Source organism: Plectropomus leopardus, chromosome 3 (assembly GCF_008729295.1).
Source record: "Plectropomus leopardus isolate mb chromosome 3, YSFRI_Pleo_2.0, whole genome shotgun sequence".
Taxonomy (NCBI): domain Eukaryota; kingdom Metazoa; phylum Chordata; class Actinopteri; order Perciformes; family Serranidae; genus Plectropomus; species Plectropomus leopardus.
Window position 1 is genome coordinate 14,689,766 of NC_056465.1, and position 22,188 is coordinate 14,711,953.

General features: G+C 40.5%; 1 protein-coding gene across 1 annotated transcript in view; it reads left to right on the forward strand.

The window, feature by feature from the left end:
• Window positions 1–454: 454 nt before the first annotated feature.
• The window catches only part of ano8b (anoctamin 8b), a 49,732-nt gene continuing 27,998 nt past the window's right edge, over window positions 455–22,188 (forward strand). The window contains exon 1 of the mRNA XM_042483988.1: window positions 455–632. Coding sequence (XP_042339922.1) covers window positions 455–632 — 178 coding nt within the window. The remainder of the gene's footprint in view (window positions 633–22,188) is intronic.

Here is a 22,188-nt window from a genome sequence, read left to right on the forward strand (position 1 = left end):
TATATTAGTTACATAACCTAACTTTATATTTTCTTTTCTCATGAAGGAATTCCTTTTCAAATTTTGCTGAGACTATCTGGGGCAATACTCATAAAATCATAGTGAATTTTTGTAAAGAGTGTGTGTGTGTGTGTGTGTGCGTGCGTTCTGTGTTTGCGTGCGGCAGCCAGCCCCCCTCCCCCCGCTCTCCCTCTCTTTGTCCCTCCTCTCTAGTCGTCGGAGGAGCGCTCTCCATCTAGCCGCGCATCCTGCTCCAGAGCACCACCAGGATGATCCGCCGCTGCACCGACACCGACAACCTTCACTTCACTTTCACACTCATTTAACCCTTCACTTGGACCCCCGCCGACCGCCGCGCTACACCCATGCTTTGCCCTCCTCCTGAGATGCGATACCATTGTACAATTTCCCGGAGAATATCTTCATCTTCCGTCGCTCCTCGCTGATAGAGAGCATGCCCGACCCGGGGACGGCAGCGGCAGCAGGCGCTGCAGCCGCGGCGGCCGCCAGTGGCGCGGCCACCGCCGGCGACGGCACCGAGAGCTCCCGGCACCGACACCGAGCGCAGCAGGGGGACGCGGAGAGGCCGGAGCCGGGCGCTGCCCCGTCACAAGGCTCCTCCGGGGTCCTGGGTGAGTCAAGTCTTCCGCTTCGGACTATGCGGTTAGGGAGCGCAGAAAGGGAAGTGAGGACAGGTGGACGTGATGTTGGGAAACTAGACGAGCGCCGCACCATCATACACCTCGCGGCACCGTTCTTTTGTCTGCACGAGGGTGTCCCAAAATTACCACTTGATTAGACTACGGGCCTGTAAATAATGGTTTTGACTAGTATAGCAGCTGCTTTTTAAATTAGCCTTCTGATATTATATTCCCTCTTAAGGAAAATGGCTACATTTTTGCACATCCTCGTGCCTGCCTTTGACCTTATTCTCGGTTACCTCCTGTTATGACAAACCTATTTCTACAGTATCCCCATGGGGAGCCTACTTGTAGTAATTGCTGCTATAGTTTTTTCCACTGCATCCTTACAGGCTGCTAGTAGGCTGCGATTGGCTGCTAGTTTTTATTTATGGGGTTTCCGCTCAGTTCTGTATTATGAGATCTGCCAGGTAACAAAATGTTTATTAACTTAATGATGTCATCCAGGGATTTCTAAACTAGTGTAGCCTGACTAGACTAGAACAGACTGCTTTGGTGTATATACATGTTGCCTCAGTGTCAGTGCCAAGATAGGGCAGGTGCATGTTTTGTTATTTTAACGAGGGTTAAGCCATAAAGGCTGCAATTCTCACAATAATATTCCCATAATTTGTGACAGTGATGTGGTTTATACCCCAGTGCTCACCCCGTATTATTCTTCAGGGAGTCTTAAAATAATATCCTCTAAAGGATATGTTTCCTGTTTACACTCCATGACACTGATAGTGGATTGAAATAGACCAAATCATAGTTGTCTTGTTGCTAGAATTGCAAGTGAGGCTATTTTTGGAACAGAGACACAATATTAGCCCGGGTAGAGAGCCTCAGCTGCCGAGCCAGGGTTGTTTTGCTGTGTGCGGGCTGCAGAGACTGCTTCTGTGCTGCCTGCGAGTACTGCTGCAGAGTGATGCAGTGGAGCAGTGGGCTGTCAGCCGATGAGCGCTCCCTTCAACACTTGGTCGAGGTAACATGAGCAGGCTGCTGCTGACTGAAAGAGCAGCCTGAGGCACCCAGCGGTGCCACCGTGGGTCCTTGAATAGGCTGCAGCAGGGCCAGCTAAGTGAATATTAGTTCAGTTTTACTGTTAGCTGGAAGCAGCACTGGGCATAAAGAGAAGAACTGGGAGTCTAAACCGGCACAGGTAGAGGCAGAGAGCAAACATCTTCACACATAAGAGTTTACAATACTCAACCTCTTAATAAATGGTGGTGAGTGGTCTAAAATGTGTTCGGCTGAGTATCAAAACATTAGTATCGATACATTTTTTTGTTACTGACTGAAATGTATCTGTGGCAATAAGTATCCAAAATTGTCAGGTACGGAAAGTTGGCATCAAATGCCTGGTCAGATATGTAATTTTATCTCCTTATACTAGTTTGCAGATTGTATTTGGGCACAAGGGTTGCATTTCTATGGTACGATAATCATCTCAGAAAATATCATTGTTTTGTGCTAACATGGTATACAATATTACACAGTTATTGTTGTTTTTAACAACAATGACCCTTAAAGGAATGAAAACAGAAATAATTTCTTTGAGATTCTCCATCTGGTTGCCTTTTTCTATACTGTATATAAGCAAATGTACATGGTATGATATCTGTCAACTATCACACCTATACCACTGCGGTCCCTAATACGCAATGGTCTGCATGTGTTCAGACATTTAGAAAACACTTGAGAACTTTGGCCTCTTTTGTTAAAGGAAGAAAAGGGTATATAGAAAAAACATGTTTCCGTGAGAAGGGTATCAATAAGGAACTGTCTGGCTATCAGAACTGAAAACTCAAGAATTGTGTCATTGCAGAATTTCAGTAGATACTCAGCCCTGAATAAAATGTTTCTTCTTGGGTTCTTTGGTATGAATTGGTTCGAGAGACTGTGTTTTATAGCCCACCGCTAAGTTATTGGGCCCACAAGAGAGGGAATGAATTCCCCATCAGAAGTACTAAACTTAAAAAGCCTCTATCATGGTAAATCAATTATTACAAACAAGATCAATGAGTGCACATTGACTGCAGGGTTGAGCAATTATACTCAGCCAAGTATTTAAGTATTTAAATACAAGATTTAATCACTCATGAGAATTTTCACAGCCACATGCTGCTCCCTCATTGTGAACAATATGTCACAGATAATAGTTATAAACAAATAAAGACATAGGTTGTCTTGCAACAGTAATACAAGTTAAAGATCCCACACCAAAAAAATATAGCTAATATTAAAGGTATACTACAAGGGATTGTCGGTTAGTTTGTAAACATGCTAGCCAGCAAACGTCAGTCATTCACTTTTGTTTGGCATTTTGCCTGATTATATTTTTGTATTTTCAGCTCTGTGTCTCTTGGATGCCTGCTGATTATGGTCTGGCACTTGGTCAGGACTTTTTTATAAAGCCCCAACCTGACCTTAGAGGTTTGGTTACATGCCCATAAACATCCCGGACACAGAAAATAATAAAATACAGGCAGAAGGCAGATTTTCTGCAGGTAAATTAACCACCTCATAAATGATGTTTGGAATACATTATTTCTATATTTCTTAATGCTTTCTTTTTCTAGGGGTGCGGTATAATACTGGCATGTCATCGTTATTGGCAGATATTGGTATTAAAATGAAATATTGAATTGGCCAATTGATTGATTAGTTTATGTAAGTGTCATGCACTTAATTGTGCCTAGCCCCCATGGGTTTATAAGACACTGACGATAACTATACAAAAGATACATATGGTCCCATAGCCTTTTCTAATACATCCACAATACAAAATATATATTATACAAGGAGCATTTCATTATATACAAACCAATAATAGACAATTATACACAGACACAGAGTTTTCTGGTGTAATGTCCATGCAATTCTTATGAATCTGGCTAAGGCATAAAACTGCTCCTTAAAGAGCCAACTCAACATATCACACTCAGCCAACTGAAATAAGTCAGGGTTCTTCACCTGAACTTTTTTAAACAACTGCTTTCTCAGATCACTATACAGAGGGCAGAAGAACAAAAAATGAAATGCATCCTCAACAACTTCAACATCACACAAAACACACATACTCTGCTCTTCAGGAATACCTTTATATCTACCGACTTCTTTCGCCAGAGGCAAGGTACCAGATCTTAACTGAGCACACAGGGACCTCTGTCCCCTCCTTAAGTTTAATGTAAAATAAGCTTCAAATAAGGTTCATTGTAGTAGTCTTCTTTAATTTGAACATATTTTCTGAGTTTTGGCTTACTCCAGATCTCCTCATTCCATTGTTTCTTATGAAGGTGTAGTAATATTTGTTTGACTATTTATTTTACACTGCAAATTATTAATGAAAAAAAATATATGTGTATATATATATATATATACACACACACATTTATTTATTTATTTTGCACAATGAATAAATATTACATACATTAAAAACCATTGTATTTTATGTCTGGTGGTGGGCTATCAGGACAAAAGTATATGATTTTAATTCCACCACAGAAGACACTTGATCACTAAAACTAGGTGGGGTAAAAAGTGGATGTATTGATAGTGGTATCGGTTATCAGCCAAATGAGTTGTTATACATCGTAAACTGAAAAAAAAATCCAATATCGTGCATTCCAAAATTCTGTTGCCACCAAGGGAATCAATTTTCTTTTTTGTGTGGAGAGTATCAGCCTCCCCGTGCATGAGGACCACCTGCTTTGTGTTAAATTGCTGTCAAATCCAAGTAGCAACTCCTCCCTGTGTTTTCCTTTTTGGAGAATATTATGTTTGACATTGTATGCATGAATGCCTTAGGGATGGGAAAATGCCTAAATTTGTACTGACATGCATTCCAGACAACAATAAACCAAAAGAACACATCAGTTTGTTGTTAAAAGGTATCAAATGTTGGACTTGAAGTTGAAATATTAAGAGAAGTGACAGTCTTTCCCTCTGTAAACCTCTTGCCCCCTCTTGTCTGTATATTTCATAGCGTGGGTCATGAGCAGAAGGATTGGGTTTGTGGACTTCAATGGGATTACCGTGATATCACATAACCACCCTCACACGTGTCAGTGTCAGTCAGCTAGCACAGCCGCAAGTCAGGGTGATTTCTCCAGTTGAGATTTTGGTTGCAGCCGGGAAGGATTTTTCTCACTGGAGGCTTGATGCTCGATTGTCTCCATGCCTCAACCACATTTTCCTAATCCCTCCACAGTAGACTGGAATGACTTTGATCCTCTCAGCCATCTCCCTTTGTAGCGCCAAGCCGCCAACACTCACAAGCCGGCGTTTCAAAGATTAATTAAGCGCCCATCATTAGAAAACGCAACGTTAAAGTCGCACCAATTAGTTTGTGTTCCCTCAGCGGCCAGTGTTGATAAGATTCTGTGTTGTGGAAATCAGGTCATGTAATTTGTGTTCGCCCAATCAGCCGGCACAGAGGTTTAGGATTTAGGACATTGTTAGGACATAGGGTGAGATTCATTCTCACTTTGGAAAAAGACATTTTGATGACAGGTTGCAGCTTGAAATCTTGAGTCGCCGAAAACATACTCGAAGATCTGTGTGATTTTAACTCTATATTTTGACTATTAACAACATTTTTTTGTACTTTAATTTATCTTAAGTTTTAATTCATGCTGAGTGTTTTTTTGTTTTGGCCTGCTTAAACTTTGGGCTTAATGAGATGACAACTGAGTTGTCTCTCTCATCAGGACAGAGTCCAAAAATACTTCAGTAATTAATGTATTATAGCGACATGCATGGGTATCCTTTAAAACGGCTGTGACAATAGCTCTTAATTGCCCATTTTAAAATATGTAGGAATACAAATAAATGTATATCACACTATTCCAGGACAGTCTGCATCATTAAGTTTATTTCTTAGCTTTTTAAAAATTGCTTCACTGGGGTGTCCGGTAGGTTAGTGGGTAGTGTGGGCACCCAACATACAAAAACAATATCCTGGCCACAACGACTGCGGGTCGGCGAGTGCATGGCCCTTTGCTGCATGTCATGCCCCCCCAACTGCCCCTTGGGCATGCACAACATGCTGTTGTTTCTCCCTACACGAGGTCCAAATTACATAGAGTACACAGCACATCTAAAGTCCTGTAGATAAAATGAGGGGATAGAAACACTGTCCTGAAATGTATCATGATGGTTTTTCTCTTGTGACATCTTAAAAGTGTTCAAAATGTTAAGTGCTATTACTTCTTTTTTTTTCCCTTGTTTTTTTAGGATTTCTGGGGCTCTCTTATTGACATGATGGCTAAGCCCTTTGACAAGAATTTCGAAGTTACAGCTAATTGTCATTTCCAACTTGACAAATACCGCCACTTTGTCAGTGATGGCGCCATCAGATACTGACACAGAGAGGCACCTTATGTGGTGGTATGATATACACCTGCATGTGAGTTTGAAATGCCGCCAGCAACTATTTCAATTCAATTAAATTTTATTTATAAATCCCATTGTCACAAATCATAATTTGCCTCAGAGGGCATTACAGCATACGACAACCTACTGTCCTTGTCCCTCATAGCTACTAAGGAACCCCTCCACCAAAAGAAAACCTTTAACGAGGGGAAAAAAAAGCTAGAAACCTCGGGAAGAGAAATTGAGGAGGAATCCCTCTTCCAGAATGGACAGACATGCAATAGATGTCATAAAGAACAATAAAATTACAGTAGATAACAAAAAAACTACCCACAAAAAGACCTACAAAGTCCGTATTGAGTGGATTGGTCCAACAAACCCTGGACCTTCACCCGGGAGCCAGCCATTTGCTTCTGGTGTGGCAGTTAAGCAAAACCATGAAGATTTTAAAACACATGCTTTTGTTACCAAAACCTAAGGAATAAATGTAACGTATGAAAAAAATGTGTTTTACCTACACTGTAAGTGTATGCTGAAAAAAGACTCTAAGCATGTCACATCAAGAAACTACGTTTCCTGTGAAAACAAAGTGTATTTTGAAAAGACACAATGCATTTAACAAGCATAAATGAACACGCTGTCCCAGAACATCCAAAACAGACAGAGGACGGTACCAAGTAAGTCATATTTAGACGTAAAGGTCTGCTAATAAAGTGGCAGTGTTTGATGAGTTTGGATGAAAGTGTGTTGCAAGTTAATAACAACAACTTTGCGCAGAGGCTCTGGCTTAGAGCCCCTATGCCTCGGCTCGGTAGTCCGGTTATGTAACATACCCATGATTCCACTGTATAAGAAAGTGTGCAGGTTTAGCAAGTAAAGCTGTTATAAAATGATAATTTGAAACCCATTTTTCCCCCGTGTTCTGATCTTATAGTGAAGGTCTTTTCTGAAGCAGTGGTGAGATCTGGTCGGTCCATTTTCAGCTATGTAAACTTGTTTAACTCCATCCTTGATGCCTGGCGTTAATACATGCACTTTACAGACTGCAAAATGCATGAGAAAAAAATGCATTAAGCCGGGATCTGCACTTATCCATAGACTCTTGGCCAGGCCTGTGCTCTTCTCACTGGCTCTTAGGCAAGTAGAATACCTCAGCTTTGCTTCAGACAGATTTAGTCAGGTTCAGTGTCACACAGGTTGCTTTAAATACAGCAGTATGAGGCAGCGCAGTGTCAAGAGGAAGAAGCATCACACTGAACATCCCTAAAGAAGAGCTGTTCTGCACAGCGGCAGACAGACTGAGCCACTGGTTTTGTGCCTCCCACAGCTTCATTAATGAAGGAGCTGATGAATGTAATGCAGTATGATATAATGACAGCAGTGTGTTGTGCCTAATGATTCCGAACTTAATGCCTCTCTCTCTGCATCTCGTTGCTCATCTCACTCTTACTCGCTGCATGCTCCACAGAGATATATTTGCTGTTCTTCCTCTCTCCTCCAGAATAAGCTGCACATTAGCTGCATTTGCGAGCAAGGAGAATCACGTCTATGTGGGGTGACCTTGCTGGTAGTAGCATTGGAGATGTATTAACCTTAACCTGATCAGTCAAAAACAGAACTGACAGATTTCTTTGGGGGAAGACATTTCTTGATAGAATTAAGCAGGCCATTAGGCTAACTATAAAAATTAAGTGGCTGGCTCCTTGCTGTGATAACACTTCATATTTATAACGAGCAGCTTGCCTTATAATTAAGATCATTACAGTGAAGTAGCTGCTGGTCAGATGAAGGTAAACACAGCAGTTGTAGTGCAGCAATAATTTTAATAGATTAGTTTGTGAGGCTGGTCCTTGTTTCATGGTCTATTTCCAGGCACAGCGGCTTCATCTGCTCATGCATACTACCCAAACTCATATTTCCGCTGCAAGAAACACAGCATTCATCACCTCATGTTCCTGTGAGGATTAGGGACGCAACAATCCGATACTGACCATATTAAATCAGCCATGATGTGTCTGATCCATATTAAAGGGACACTTTCCATTCTGCCGATTTTTTAACCAGCTTCGTATCTTAAAAATGTGGGTAGCATTTGCAAATGTTCTGTGGAAAACTTTCCTCCATCTGACCAACACCATGATCTCCCTGGTCATTTGAAAATATGAATTTCACTGGCTCTAGGGCTGCTGCTCAAACCACAGATTGTACTTGCATTTTCATGTGCCCACTACAACACACACAAAGAGAGTACAGAGGCGGATCGAGAGAGAGACCCGCCCTTTCTCTCAAATTTTGATAAAAACTAGGAAATGCTGATCACCTAAAATGTCTTCAGAATCATATTTTAGTGCATTGTTTTGTTGTAATACAAGAATAAGTGAACAGGAAGTGGCCACCATACCCTTTCCAGATTCTAATACTGCTTTACGTGTTTCTCACCTTATGTTTTCAGAAACATATTTTAGCCTACCATTTAACTGTTACGAGATTGTTTGTTTTTTAGCCAACCACCACATTGTTTCCTATGAAAACAGACAAGCTCGCACTATGTTACCTACCAGCGAGAGTGTTTATTGTTCCAGTGCAGCACAGTGCATCCTGGTAGTTGTAGGTTTTCTACCTCTTAAGCAAAAGCAAATGCAACAGTCCTTTTTCTTCATTTTTCTCTGGTCACGTAGCACTAATTTCACAAGTACTTGCATCTCTCTACTGCATACAAAGCTTGGTTTTATGAAAAGATAATCTTTTCAGCAGTAAAATATGTCTTTTAATGCAGTTTCTTTATCATTAGCAAATTTCACTATTTCTGGTATCAGTAACAATCATGCAGTCATGGTGTGCAGTTGACTCAGTTTTTACTGTCACAAAAAACTCTCTAATAAGTGACATGCGACATGCTGTGAGGTATTCAGATTTTAAATTTTTAGAAAAGATAGCATCTCTGCAGGGACCCTGCGTAAAGGCATCAGAATCAATATTAGGTGAAAACAACTTTTTTTCCTCTCAGAAAGGCTTTTTTGAAAAGGAAAGGTTATGTTGGTTGACCTTTTTTGTCTGTCAGTTTAATATCTTTTTTTTCACTGAGGGTGTGTTTGTTGGACAGAGCTGGTGATGATGCCACCAGCAGTGTTTTTTGAATCTCCATATTGTATGGAATGGGATCTAGATAAGATTTAACTATTTTGTGATTGGTCCCTGTGTCTTTAACCTTGGAAGAAGACATGTGATTGGTCCCTTAATAATTGGGTCCACCTTCCAGCTGCATATATTGACTCTGCCTTTGTGAATATTACTGAATTGATTCTGTGTACTTAAAGGCAATTAAACAAGTGAAGTGTGAGGTTTTTGTCCCCCTAGTCCTAAAACTTTGGGATATGCCACCTCTTCACATTTCTGGAATATGTTCAGTAAAAGAACAGTTTTGAAAATAATTCATGTGTTTCAAAGTTGAGTTGGGGTGGGGAATTGATATGACTTTATTGATGCCTGTACCTTAACTGATTCTTCTTATGGGCCAGATTATTTATAAATGCCTGATCAATTTTTTGTGTGGAAAAAAGTAGGCCTTCCCATGTTTTCAGCATCGCAACGCACCTGTTTTCTTATCTCTGAGTCTGAACACACTGCTGAAATTGAGAATATCTGCACATACATTTGCATTTGTTTTCATTTAGGTTTGCTTAGTCAAAGTTATATATATGCTAAGCCTGCCTGCATGGCACTAATGTTATTATAACAGGATATTTACCCTCAGGAACAGGCGTGCTGCTCAGCTGGAAAGCAGTGGCATTTGTGCGTAGAATGTCAGATAAATGGCTTTCCTGGACTTAAAACCCATGTAGCTTAAAAATATGTTTTAGCATATTGCTAGTGTTTCCACACTTACTTGAAATTATTATTTTACAGAAATTACAAGCAGCACTGTTGTCATCTTTCTTCATGAAATGAAGCCACACTTTGGACTGTTATTTTTTCTCCCCTATGACTGTTCTGTTGCACGGTTCCAGCGGTGCAGAACTGTGAGTTTGATGTCATTGTTTGCAATGCGCAATTGTCAGAAAAACATGCTGGCATCGATAAAAAGGAACTGACAAACTTGGAAGCATATGGGTAAGATGGCTCGGACAATTTAAAACTGGTTCTCAACTGAAACCCGTTCTCGAATCCCAACCCTAACTGTTTCTTGCAACAAATAACTCTTAAACAAACCGAGAGCGACATGCTCTGTTGAATTTATATCCGTTTAGTGATGGATCAGTGTGGCCGCACCCTCTGACCAACAGCTCTCTGTGCCTTTATGTTACTTGACTCTTGTTGGCCTGGTTTTCTAATTGCAGAGATGATCCCACATGCATGATCAGATTCCTTCAGGTTACAACATCACCCTGTAACTGCTGTTAAGTTACCTGCATCAAGAGCCATTAGATATGGGTATGTTTTAGGAAGTTTCTGTCCCAGGGTTGTGATAAACCATCTGTCTTGCCAGTGGTGATTCACTTGCCCTAGATTCTCAAGTTTTTAATGGCTTAATCATATCACCCATAATGCATCTTTGCTTCTAGCCAACCAACTTCTAAATCCTCATTCATGCTTTCTGGAAATTTACACTTTTCCATTTATAGCTGTAAAGATTATCAAACTGTAAGCGGAAAATGATAATGCACACTCCAGAGCTTAATGCACTCTAAGCACAGAGAGAGTGCTGCCGGTGTCGCCTGCCTTCTGTGGAAGCAATGGCATGTCGCAGAGACCTTATCAGGGAGTTTAGGCTCCATTCTCTCAGATCAAAGCAGAGTCAATAACCAGCCTCCTTCTGTGTGTAACTGATATTGCATTCCTAAAGGAAAAACTAGGATTGATGTGCATTCGGTCACCCTGTCCTTTATCCTCTGTGCCGGTAGAGACCAGGTCTAGATTTAACTTTTTTAGTTTTTGTAGTTGCTAAGCAAAGCCAGGAGAAATACAATAACAATGGTGAAGAATGCCATTTTTAGCCTCAGTTGTGGGGAATTGCTCCACATTAGCCACTCTGCAGCCTCTAGAGAAGGCTAAAGGGCTGTGAAAGTGTAACATACAGCACATGGGGGAGAAAGGCTCTTTCTCCTGCAGCTAATAACTAGACATATTATCCATGTCAGTGTTAGCACAGAGCCAGTCAATGAGAAGCAAGGGAATCTTAAAGCTCAGCCGGTCTTCGTCCTCTCTATCATTCTTGTTTACCCCCTGAACTCCCTCCTGTGACTTGTTTTATTTAGCTGCTATACTTTTAAATTAGTTTGGTGTGGGTATAGAGGCGCAGTCAATCCTCATCATCTTAACCTCAACCTCATTAAATGTTTGCTCGAAATAATGCACACTCAAAACTGCTGCTGAGCACTCGTGCATCCTCTGATAATGACTACATCTCAGAAGACACTCAGTTTTCTGTTTTAGCTAATATTACCCTTTTCCTGTGTGGCTCTGTATTTTGTTCCTGTTTAGTAATGGTGTAGGGCAGGAGGGGAGCTTGTTTAGTGCATATGAGGAACAGAATCACTGCTCGTCAGCCTCTACCGTTTATCATCGACTGAAGTGTTGAGAGAGTAACTTGTGTGCAGCTTTGTAACAGGGGGGAACAACACTTTCTGCTCAGACATTAGCATAGAGCCCACAGCTGTAGATCACAGATAAGAGCTTGGCAGAGGCTTCTCCGCTGAGATTTCACCTCAGTAAATCTCCTTTGAAAATTAAGTATTTTCCCTTTTCTGTCCTTCCTTTTTAATCAGTTTCCCTTGATGATGCAGAAGGTAGATTTAAGAGAATCACTTTTCACACAATGTTCATTTTGATGCTTGCCAGAAGCAACATCTGTCACCGGGGCACAGCATTATTTTTGTAAGCCTTTGTTGGGCTATCTGTAATGCCAGTGCCATTGACCTTGAAAAAATGGCTGTAGAGCCAAGGACCGAGCATCTGATTGTTTGAGCTATTACATCAAGTATCAATACCTTAAATGACAGTAAAATCTTATATTAAATGTATATCTTTCTGGCCACCTTATAAACTTAAGTCCAATATTGTCTATGTTTTAACTTTGTTTTTGGTCTCTTCTAACTCCTGAGGAAAATTTGGCCTCAGTACTGTCTGCAGTGAAAACTCTACACTGATCAAGGGTCTAGGTACATGTCCATATGGGTGACATCGGATGCTGAAGTTACTATACCAAAGCTTCTTGATGGAAATGCGGCTTGTGTCAACCACTTTGCTGCTATTGTGAGTTTTTAGAGCTTTTTCACTGGAAACAGCTGCCTGCTGCAGCCAAAAACTATACTATTACCCTTTTGCCACAAAAACTAGAGTGTGTATGTGGATTTTTGGCACATGGAAAACCCACTATAAATAGGTGACACGCTACTTTTCCAATGCTAGTAGACCAGTCAGTGCACAACTCTGTAGCAGAAGAATATGCCTTTTTGTTTTTTTGCACACAGACAGACCAGAAAAAAAGTTTAGTAAACAGTAGAAAGCAGCATGGGGGCCAGTGAAAATGTTACAGTTGTTACTCAATTTATACATCTTCTGAGTCAGAGCTATGTTAATTTGAAACAATGTTTCAGTGTTGATTGAAAGACACTTTGTGGCAGGCAGTCATTACCTTGTGCTGGAAAAGGGGCAAAAATCAGTGCGTCAGCTTGTGTGTTGTATTTCCATTACTGCTGATTGGAGCCGATTGGAGCCGGAACTGATAAATACCTGTGACTATCGCAGTCATCTTTCCTGGGAGTGAGTGAACTTTTCAATAAGTACAAAGCCAGGTGTTAGAGGGTTTTATGTCATGTGTATGTCACTTTTTACATTGTCACATTGTTTTCATGTTGCCCTATTATTATTACTATGGAAATATTAATTATAGCCACTTTAAAATACAAGTTTTACATTTTTATTATGTTAAAGCTACTTTGAGAACTGACATGAGGGATGCTGCTAAAAGCTTTAAGGAGTTTGCTACACTTAAGGTTAACCCCATAAATTCTAGTTGATTTTTTTCATTACCATGAAGTAGCTTTTAGTTTGGAAAAAAAAAATTCCCAACTGTCTAACAGTATTACAGATAAATTCTGCATAGGCTTGTTCCAGCCCTTCTTTGAAGCCACTTGCTATTTACATAGAATGAAGTATTTAAACCCAAGACTGCACCACTCTATTCAGTGTAAATATTCATAATGTCTTGAGCATCATTTTATACACAGTTTTCAAAATTACACCTGACATTTCTGGAAGCTTTGTGCTGGTGTAAACAAAGCATTGCTGCTCCACTGAGGGGTCCACTGAAGGGTCAGTGGGTTTCAAGAGTTTGAAGTGTATGATGAGTACTGAGGTAATTTTCAGCCCTCTCCTTTTTGTTTAGTTTTGCATCTTTTGTTCCTTGTGTGAAAAGTCCAGGCAGATTCTGGCCCGTGCCTTTAGTACAAGTTTGAATGTGGTAAACAGTCTTTTCACAGCTGACGGGTGACATTCTGTTCTAGCTCATATATTTGCACATTGTCAATGCTGACTGACGAAAGCTGTCAATTGTAAACTACAGACTTTCATCAAGCTTCATTCCCATACATTTCCTTTGAATTTACCCCTCTATTTTCTGTTTACGCTTTGCCTTTTATTTTACTGTTCAGCCCTCGCTATCACATATTTAAGAACATATACTCTATGTGCCATCTGCAGAAACATGCCTGTTTTGTTGGCGACACATATTTTTCTCATATGGTCAGAGAATCATGATTCTGGTGCACTGTTTTCTGCTTGCTACAGCGTTTACTCCTGTCATTTCCTTTAGAAAAGTGCCACAGGAAGGCTGCGATTGCAGTGTTTCTGATGATGCCTGAAGAAATTGGCTGTCAAGGAAAATAAACAGCATTGCCACTACTGTAACATGCATATTTGCATTTGAGAGTGAAATATCTCCAGTTTTTCGCTTTCCTCCTGATCAGTGTTTATTGAAGCATGCGAGTCAACAGCCTGTTGTTTGTATGAAGGTCTTTGAGTATGGCGGTCTCCAAGCACATACAGAGGAGTAATTAATTTGCTTCTTTTTTAAACTGAGGAGGCTTCGCAAACTAAAATATGCATCTAATTTGCTCAATTCCCATTAGCTTTCGATTAACCAGTCATTATGTATTTTAATCAAACAACCATCTTACACTTCCTATGCTGCTTCTACAGTGCAACACTTCTGTAACATCCCTCTATAGACACAAAGCTACCTAAATCAGAACGAAATGCTGCACAGATCTTCCTCAACCTCTTTTTTGACAGACATTAGAAATCAAACCCGACTGTGTCGGTCATTAAAGATGTCTTTCACTGCTTGTCATTGAACTGGAAAGGAAATAGGAGGAATGGTGTAGTAATGTACAGTAATCACTGGTTCCTCTGGGTATTGATCAGACTTGAAGCCTCCCTCCCATCTTTCCTGTCCAGGAATAGATTATCGCACCATCATACAGATAAGCCATTAGACTGCCTCACTGCTACAGAATCTCTCCTCTAAATTCACTCTTTTATTATCCTTTCTTCTTCTAATGCCATAGTGCCCAGCATAATTTCTGATGTGAATAGAAATACCCAGTTTTCCTGACGCTTACTGGAACGTCTCTCTCTACACCGGACTGCCTGAATGATTATAATTATGAATGACCTCCTGAGACGCTGGCACAAAGTGAATCCTCTCAATTTCTATATTTCTTCCCATAATTCAATTAATCTCCATTAAAGAACTTTCTGGATGAACGTTGCCAGGTTTGAGTCTGGCATAGTCAGTCAGATGTACAGTAACAAGCCTACATTAGACACTAATGCCTTGTGTTAAAGCTCCTTAAAAATGTATGAGCTTGTTTTCTCTGAACGCCTGAGTTGTTAGGTCCTCCATATGACCCTGTGTGTGCTCTGAATAAGAAACATGTTTGTGTCCTGGTGATTAAAACTGCATTGCCGTGCACCAATGTAATATATGCAATCATATGTTATAACAATACTCAGCATGTCACAACACATTTAAAATCCCAATAATATTGTAATGTGACATAAGTATTGTGATAATACCATACCATGGGGTCTTTGGTGATCCCCAACCCTAGTGTAAATGTCTTTAATTTTGTCAAAATTACAGTCCTCGGTTAATTTCAGGGTGTTACTGGGGGGAGACAAATGCATATTTTATTTAATGAGGGGGACATGTCTTCTAATTCCCACCCTGAAATCTAGACCTGAGGCGGTATTAATCTTCTCATCTAATTGTCGGCAAAGAAGCAAATAAGCCTCAAGTATGTCTTTAAAACCATTTTTTAAATTCAATCTTCATTTCAATTTACTCAAAGGTATTTCGCCACGCTGATTCCTAACACCCATCCTGGTAACGTCAAAAAATGCCATTGTGCTGCAGTGACTCTCAACCATCTCCCCAAAACACAGAATTGACCACTAATGTGTGTTTGCATTGTTGCTGTGTGTAATCCATGTTCCTTTGTTCTGTGTGTTAATCAGAAAGCCCTTCCTCCACTCTGGCAGTTGCCTACTACTCAACAAGGAGGTCTGTTTGCTCCACAAAGGCTGCCATTCACTCCACTATATTCATCATCACCACTCGCTTATTCATAATTCGTAATCCCCCCTTGACAATGCTCAATTCAGCCCGTTAGATAACCAGTCTGTGGTTGTCTGATGAAGTAGTCTGCATCAACCAGGCATGAAAGCAATTCAACGCTGGCTCTCGTTCATGATTGTTACCTGACTGAATAGTAGACTGCATCATTTTCCTCATTTAACCCCAACTCTATAACAGATACAGTAGCTCAATCCCTGCTTCTGTTCCTCTTCACTGACAAACAGTAGCTCATCCAAATTGACCAGCTAACCCAGAATGAACTAATGATTAGCCGACTTGGCAGAAAGAGAGTGAGAGTGGGTAATGAAGGAGGCAGATTATGTGAGAAGCAGAGACAAAAAGTGATGTAATGTACATAGGGGAGAGAAGATGGGATGGGGGAAAAGTGATACTTCAGCTATTCTGCTGCGTGGCTTTTTTCTCCTACATGGTCTTGCCTCAATGTTCTCTTGGCCCGCAGCCACGGGTGGCTCCAGTATCACATGTAATCATTGTTATTTTGAAGCCAAGGACGAGTCCCTATTATCCTCCCTCCTGCTGTTAATGAGGAAACCAGAGTTGTGACATCCACCAGCACTGACATCTTCATCCCATTTATCACAAAGGTGGAAAAGACACCTTCTGTCTCCCTCCTGATGACAGACAGTCCTTATCTCAGTTACATCATATCCACATTAGTTATAGTACAGCTATGTTTTTAGCCACTCTAGCAGCATGGCTCAAGGTATGACCACAGTTTGGTCCAGACTAAAATACTCTCAGACCTTGATGCATTGGCAGTCATGATCCCCAGAGGATGACTTTGGTGATCCCCTGACTGTTTGTTTCTCCCCCATGAGGTTGACATTTTGTTTTTGAGTAAAATGTCAGGACAGCTATTATTTTGTACAGACATGCACGTCACCCTCAGGATAAATGTTAAGGCTATGACACACCAAGCTGACATTAGAGAACTAGCATCAACAAAAGCCCCCTGCTGCGTGGCCCTCATGTTGCCGTGTCTTGGCCAAACAGTTGCACAAAAACACATCAATCCAACTGCCAACCAGCACGTACATTCTGCGCCTGCACAAGAGGATACCCCTCTATACCAGCAGACAGCGATCGTCTGTAATAGTCATTCAAAACAGGAAACCAAAACACAGCCATGATGCTATATAGCCAGTTAGCACATTAACAACACAACCCAATTCTGACAGAACGAAGCATATTTACCGTGCGCCACTGAACAAAACCCATCAGGAAACATTTCTGTTAAGTGCTCAATGGTTTAAGAAAAACAATCTAAACAAGTCTGTTTTGACTTACCTCCCCCTTAACTTTAGCTGTTTGTTGACAGGCTAACCTTACATTGGTCTTCTCATGAGCTGAGCTGAATGGCCAATCAGTGTTTTTCATGTTTAAATCCGATTGGAACTGCTTTCAAACCACCTCCAAATGTGCTTTGGATTTGCAAAAATCGCATTTCATGTGATTTTTTAGTCGTTCAAACTCGCGTTCAGATGAAATGCAAAATGGATATACCAAAAATAGATTAAGGTCAGCAGTTTTAGCACAGCTATAGTCTTGTTTCCCTTTCTTTTACAGTTCTAAATTTAAAAGTTTCCTTTGGACTATGCTGTAGCTGTCCTGTGTCTGTTGTAATTGGGATAAATGAGATGCTAAGACTGTGTCAGCAGTATTTATTAATGGCTTAAAAAGAAGTTTGTTAATTAGCAGCAGGCCGGACTACAGTCTGATAGCAGTACAGCTTTGAAACTTACAGGAAACCAGTTTTCATTAAATGCTGTTTCAACTAGTGGCTGTCACTTGTCTTTGAAAGGAAACTTGCAGCACGCTTTACTCTATGTTCTCTCAGTCCTTTTTAGTGTTGATATTTACTGAGTGATGAGAGATCGGTTCGGTCATGTTACTGCTAATTGCAGAAATTAAACTTTTGCAAGTGCTTGGCCACCAAAGCATCTGCACCTTGTTTACTCAGGTTTGTATCACTATCACTATTTCCCTCGCCTAGTTTGAAGGCATCATCTATAGGAGCTCCATGTACACGAAGATGACAAATACCTCCTGAGACAGCCTGAGTGAGAGGAAAGGCAGGAGAGCTGAGAGAGAGAGATAAAGTGAAGGCATGAAGAGAAGGATGGACTGAGAGATTTTGCCCAGGGGGGCTAAGAGAGAGGATTTGGATGAGAGGAGGAGGCAGGGATAGTAGCAACAAAAAGATATAGAGAGGAGAGAGAGAGTTCCATGTTTTGGAAGAGAGGAGCAGACTGAGGTGAAAGAAAAGAGAGGGGGAGTGCTCTGCTGCAACGGGAAGAGGGGGCTTTCATATCATCTAAAACACATCTGTGTGTGCTGCTGCCAGTGGAGAAGAAAGATGTAATGTGGAATTGGGAGTGTTTGTGTAATTGGTGCCAAAATGTATGCAGACTGTGTACCTTGCACTGAGAGGGTGCAAGGTTCTGGTGAGGTGGCTGTTGCGACAAGCAATAGAGCAAGTCAGTGTTTAGAAGTAGGAGAAAGCAGGAGGGAGGGAGAAGTGGAAGACAGAAAAAGGGACATATAGGAGAAGAGGTGGGTTATTATGATTTGCCGCTTTCCCTCAAGACATGTAGGCTGCAGATGCAGATTCCACAGCTTGATTCACATAATTTTCACAGGTAGAATGGTCTGATTTGGCATTTATTTCAGATGCATGATTTGATGACTCAGTGTGCATGGCATTGTTTCACTTCTCTGTATGTACATACGCAGAAATGTGATGTTTTTTTTGGGCCTTGTCTGTGTGTATTTTACCGCCCCTATTAACGCGTGTGTGTGTGTGTGACGAGTTGGAAACAGGTTTGAGAGCGTGCTGTCTCAGAGTAATGCTGCTTTATGATCCAGTCTGGCTGGGTGTGGACTTGTTTGCACAGGATGGCAACAAACAGAATCAGGAATGGAAAGGATTCTAATCAAGGAAATTATTGGATGTTTGAATTGGATTAGGCTCTCTGTCCCACTTACTGCTGTAATCGTTCTAATAGGGTCATTTGTTTCATTCACACACTTAGCAGATGTGACAACAGAAATGTTTTCTGCCTTCTCATTTTGTTTGCTACATTCCCTCTGAGTCTCCTTGAAGCTCAGTATCTCTGCCTTTTATTACATTATGTTTGCATCTGTCTATCTAACTTCTAGACTGGCTATATAAGAGTAGAAATGACTTGCTGCTAAGAAAATATAAATCCTGCCCTACCCTCCAGCCTCCTAGGAAATACACTCTGTTGCCAGGCATATTTAGCAAAGGCATCTTCTTCTAGAGGTGCATTTGAAAGTACAATTCCCCAGCATCACCTCAGTGCGGTAAATCTGCTCCATAGGCCCAAAAAGTGAGAAAGGAAGAACATTTACTTACTAAATGATGCCAGCTGCAGGTAGGCATTAAGCCGTTAACAGCTGGTCTACGGCAGGCAACACAGGAAAAGTATTTTTTTATGTGATGTAAACCCAAGTGGAAGTAAAAATCAATTCCATGTCTCTTGTTCTACCCACATACTTCTTTTGCGTTCTCTTTAATGCTCTGCACTGGCAACAGTAACAAAGGCATTGTGTTATTGGGCTGTCAATCCGTCCTTCTTGTGAACCCAATAACTCAAGGACACATTGATGAAATTTCTTCAACGTCTACTTGGACTCTGAACAGATGAGATTTGAGTAATCAAAGGTCAAAGTTCAAGGTCACTGTGAACTCAGGTTTGTCCCATTCTCATGAATGTGATGTCTCAGGAACACCTGGAGGGAATTTCATTACATCTGGCAAAAATGTACACTTAGACTCAATGATAAACTTAAAATTGTTCTATTGTTGGTCTACTGTCAAAGGTAAGGCTGTGACAGTAACTGAAGCATGTGACACTAGCGTGGTGATGAGGTCTTCGCCATCATCAACATACTATTTTTGAGCTGATATAACAAATTCATCTAAAAAATGAGCTACTTGGCTCTGATGCAGATTCTCTCTGTGCAGTCACAACTGTGTAGCTTTGCTTTATGTTCCACCCACAGCACTATCTGATTGATTACATGTCACAAGTAATAGCCTACCAACACTGAGGGCCGCCATGCCAAAGACAGCAAAGAACACAGACTGGAGCTGCTCCAGTTAGCATGCAGATTCTGAACTGTGCGTCAAATGTAAGACAGCAGATATTTTAATGTTATTATTTTTAAATATCAACCACCAAACTGTGGTGATACATTGTTTTTTCACCATGGTAAGAAAAAAATCCACAATGTCACAGCCCTAGTCAAAGATCACTGTGACCCTACAAAACATGTTTTTTGACCATAACTTGCCAATTATGACAAAATTCCTTACAAATGTCTTAGAGAATAAAATAATAAAGTAATGGTATTTTATATCCAAAAGGTCAAATGTAAGTTTCACTGTGACATAATAATGTTCTTTTCTGGCCAACGTCAAAACTCAGCAACAGACGGGGAGACATTTGGGAAGATGCTGAAGTGATGACACTACAAGCCCACCTTGAAACTTTGCCTACTGTATAGATTATCTGTGCTTTCTAGCTGAAGATGTGTGTGAAACATTCACATTTTCCCAAGAATATAATACCCTTTGTTAAATTCCTTTAAATTCTTCACTACATATATTATGAGTCTGGACAGACATGGATGTAAACTGCAACTTGACTGGTTGTTGGAGGCATACAACAGTGAGGTGGTACTTCTAGTTTCCCTCACAGTAATGCTGTTTATACAATAACTGACAGGCTTTCATCAGGTAAAACAATCACCTGATCACACCTGTGACTATAGACGATTGATGGTGACTGAGCAAACATGTTACTGTCTCTTGATTGCATACTTAGTTAAACAAGAAAGGGAACTATATGTCAAGTCTAAATCCTCAACTACACTGTTTACCCAGTGACCTGATTACTATCTCTTTTACTGTACGTATTTTTGTGTCTTCTTCTTTGTGTTGACCCAAACTTTTGTTCCAACTGCTGAAAGACTGACCCAAAAACATTTACCCCTATATGACTGAGGGAAATCTTCAACGTTGGCTTCCAGTTCAGTGTTAAGACCGGTGAGTTATCAAACTTACACAGGCAGCGAAGACAGTGAATGCATCATCAGGTGTTTCCTTCAGTGTCTGTGACCTTCATTTTAGAGCTTTGACTCAGTTTCATAACTGACTTACACCCCATTAATCTGGCACTTTATATCTCAGGCTCACACATGCACACAGACAAACACTTGTGTGGAAAACACTCACACAGACACGCACACACACATTAACACCCCACAGAAATGCTTCAGAGAGCAACTCAGATGACAGAAAGACACCCTGCTTGTTACACCTGCCTGGCTGCTGTCTGATAAGCGTTAGCCCCGAAACAGCCGTCTCATTGTGAAGGCCGTGAGTAATAAGGCTTCATCTGTATCACTGCTCATCCAGGGCCAACCTGCTCAACAGTGCTCTGGTTTCTGCTACAGGGCCAAAAGGGGCTTTTAAACGCAGAACTTCTTTTATTTTGCCAACAGAAATGACTTTTGGGATCATCTTGTTATGTAATTGCTAGTATATTATTTGAGGATTACATTGTTGAGCTGTAATTAAAATATTTAGAAAACTGGGTGCTTTTTAAAAACTGTTTTAAACTTCTTACTAAACTTTAACAGTAATTTAACTGCTAAAACCAACACTTATTTACATGCATTTACACAATATCTGTGCCACCTATTTAATTAATGAAGTACAATGATGAGGTAGAACTGGTTAAAGGTCAACAGTGTCAATTGATTGCCCTTGTTAAATCAGTCAACAGAGGGGGTGATGGAGACAATGAGACACAAATGAGTTTAAAGGGGGGACAGAATAATAAATAATGGACTGACTTATAATCAAGATAGCTAGGTCCCTGATATTTTGTGTATTCAATGAATTCATGTAGCATACATGCAATAAAAATAAGTTGGGTTTTTTTTTAAGTGACAATCCATGAGAGAATTATCACCAGCTCTATGAGGTTTTTTCAGCCGCAGCAGGTCACCATTTTTATCAGAAAGGCTCTGCTAACTCCAGCTCCAAACAGCAGACAGACGCAGGTAGAGAGCAACATAATGGAGCATTTTGCATCTAAAGAACCAGATATTTCCTCTAGGAGATTGTGAAGACCAAAAACAGAGCTAAAAGAGAGTGAATATCAGATTATATTAATGACATGTACAGGAACAGAATTCCAGATGATTGCTGATGTTGTTTGGATGTGTTTAAAAAATAGCATTATCAGCAAAAATATTGCAAAATCATTGTTAATTGCCATATCAACTTAAAATTTGATAATTTGTCTGTTTCTGCTTCTCTTAAGCAGCAACAAACATTAGTGGTGATATAAATATATATGTGTTTCAAATGCAGATTTGTAATACAGTAAAAAAAAAAAAATCAACTATCCCTTATACCACTTTTTTGGATAAAAAGGA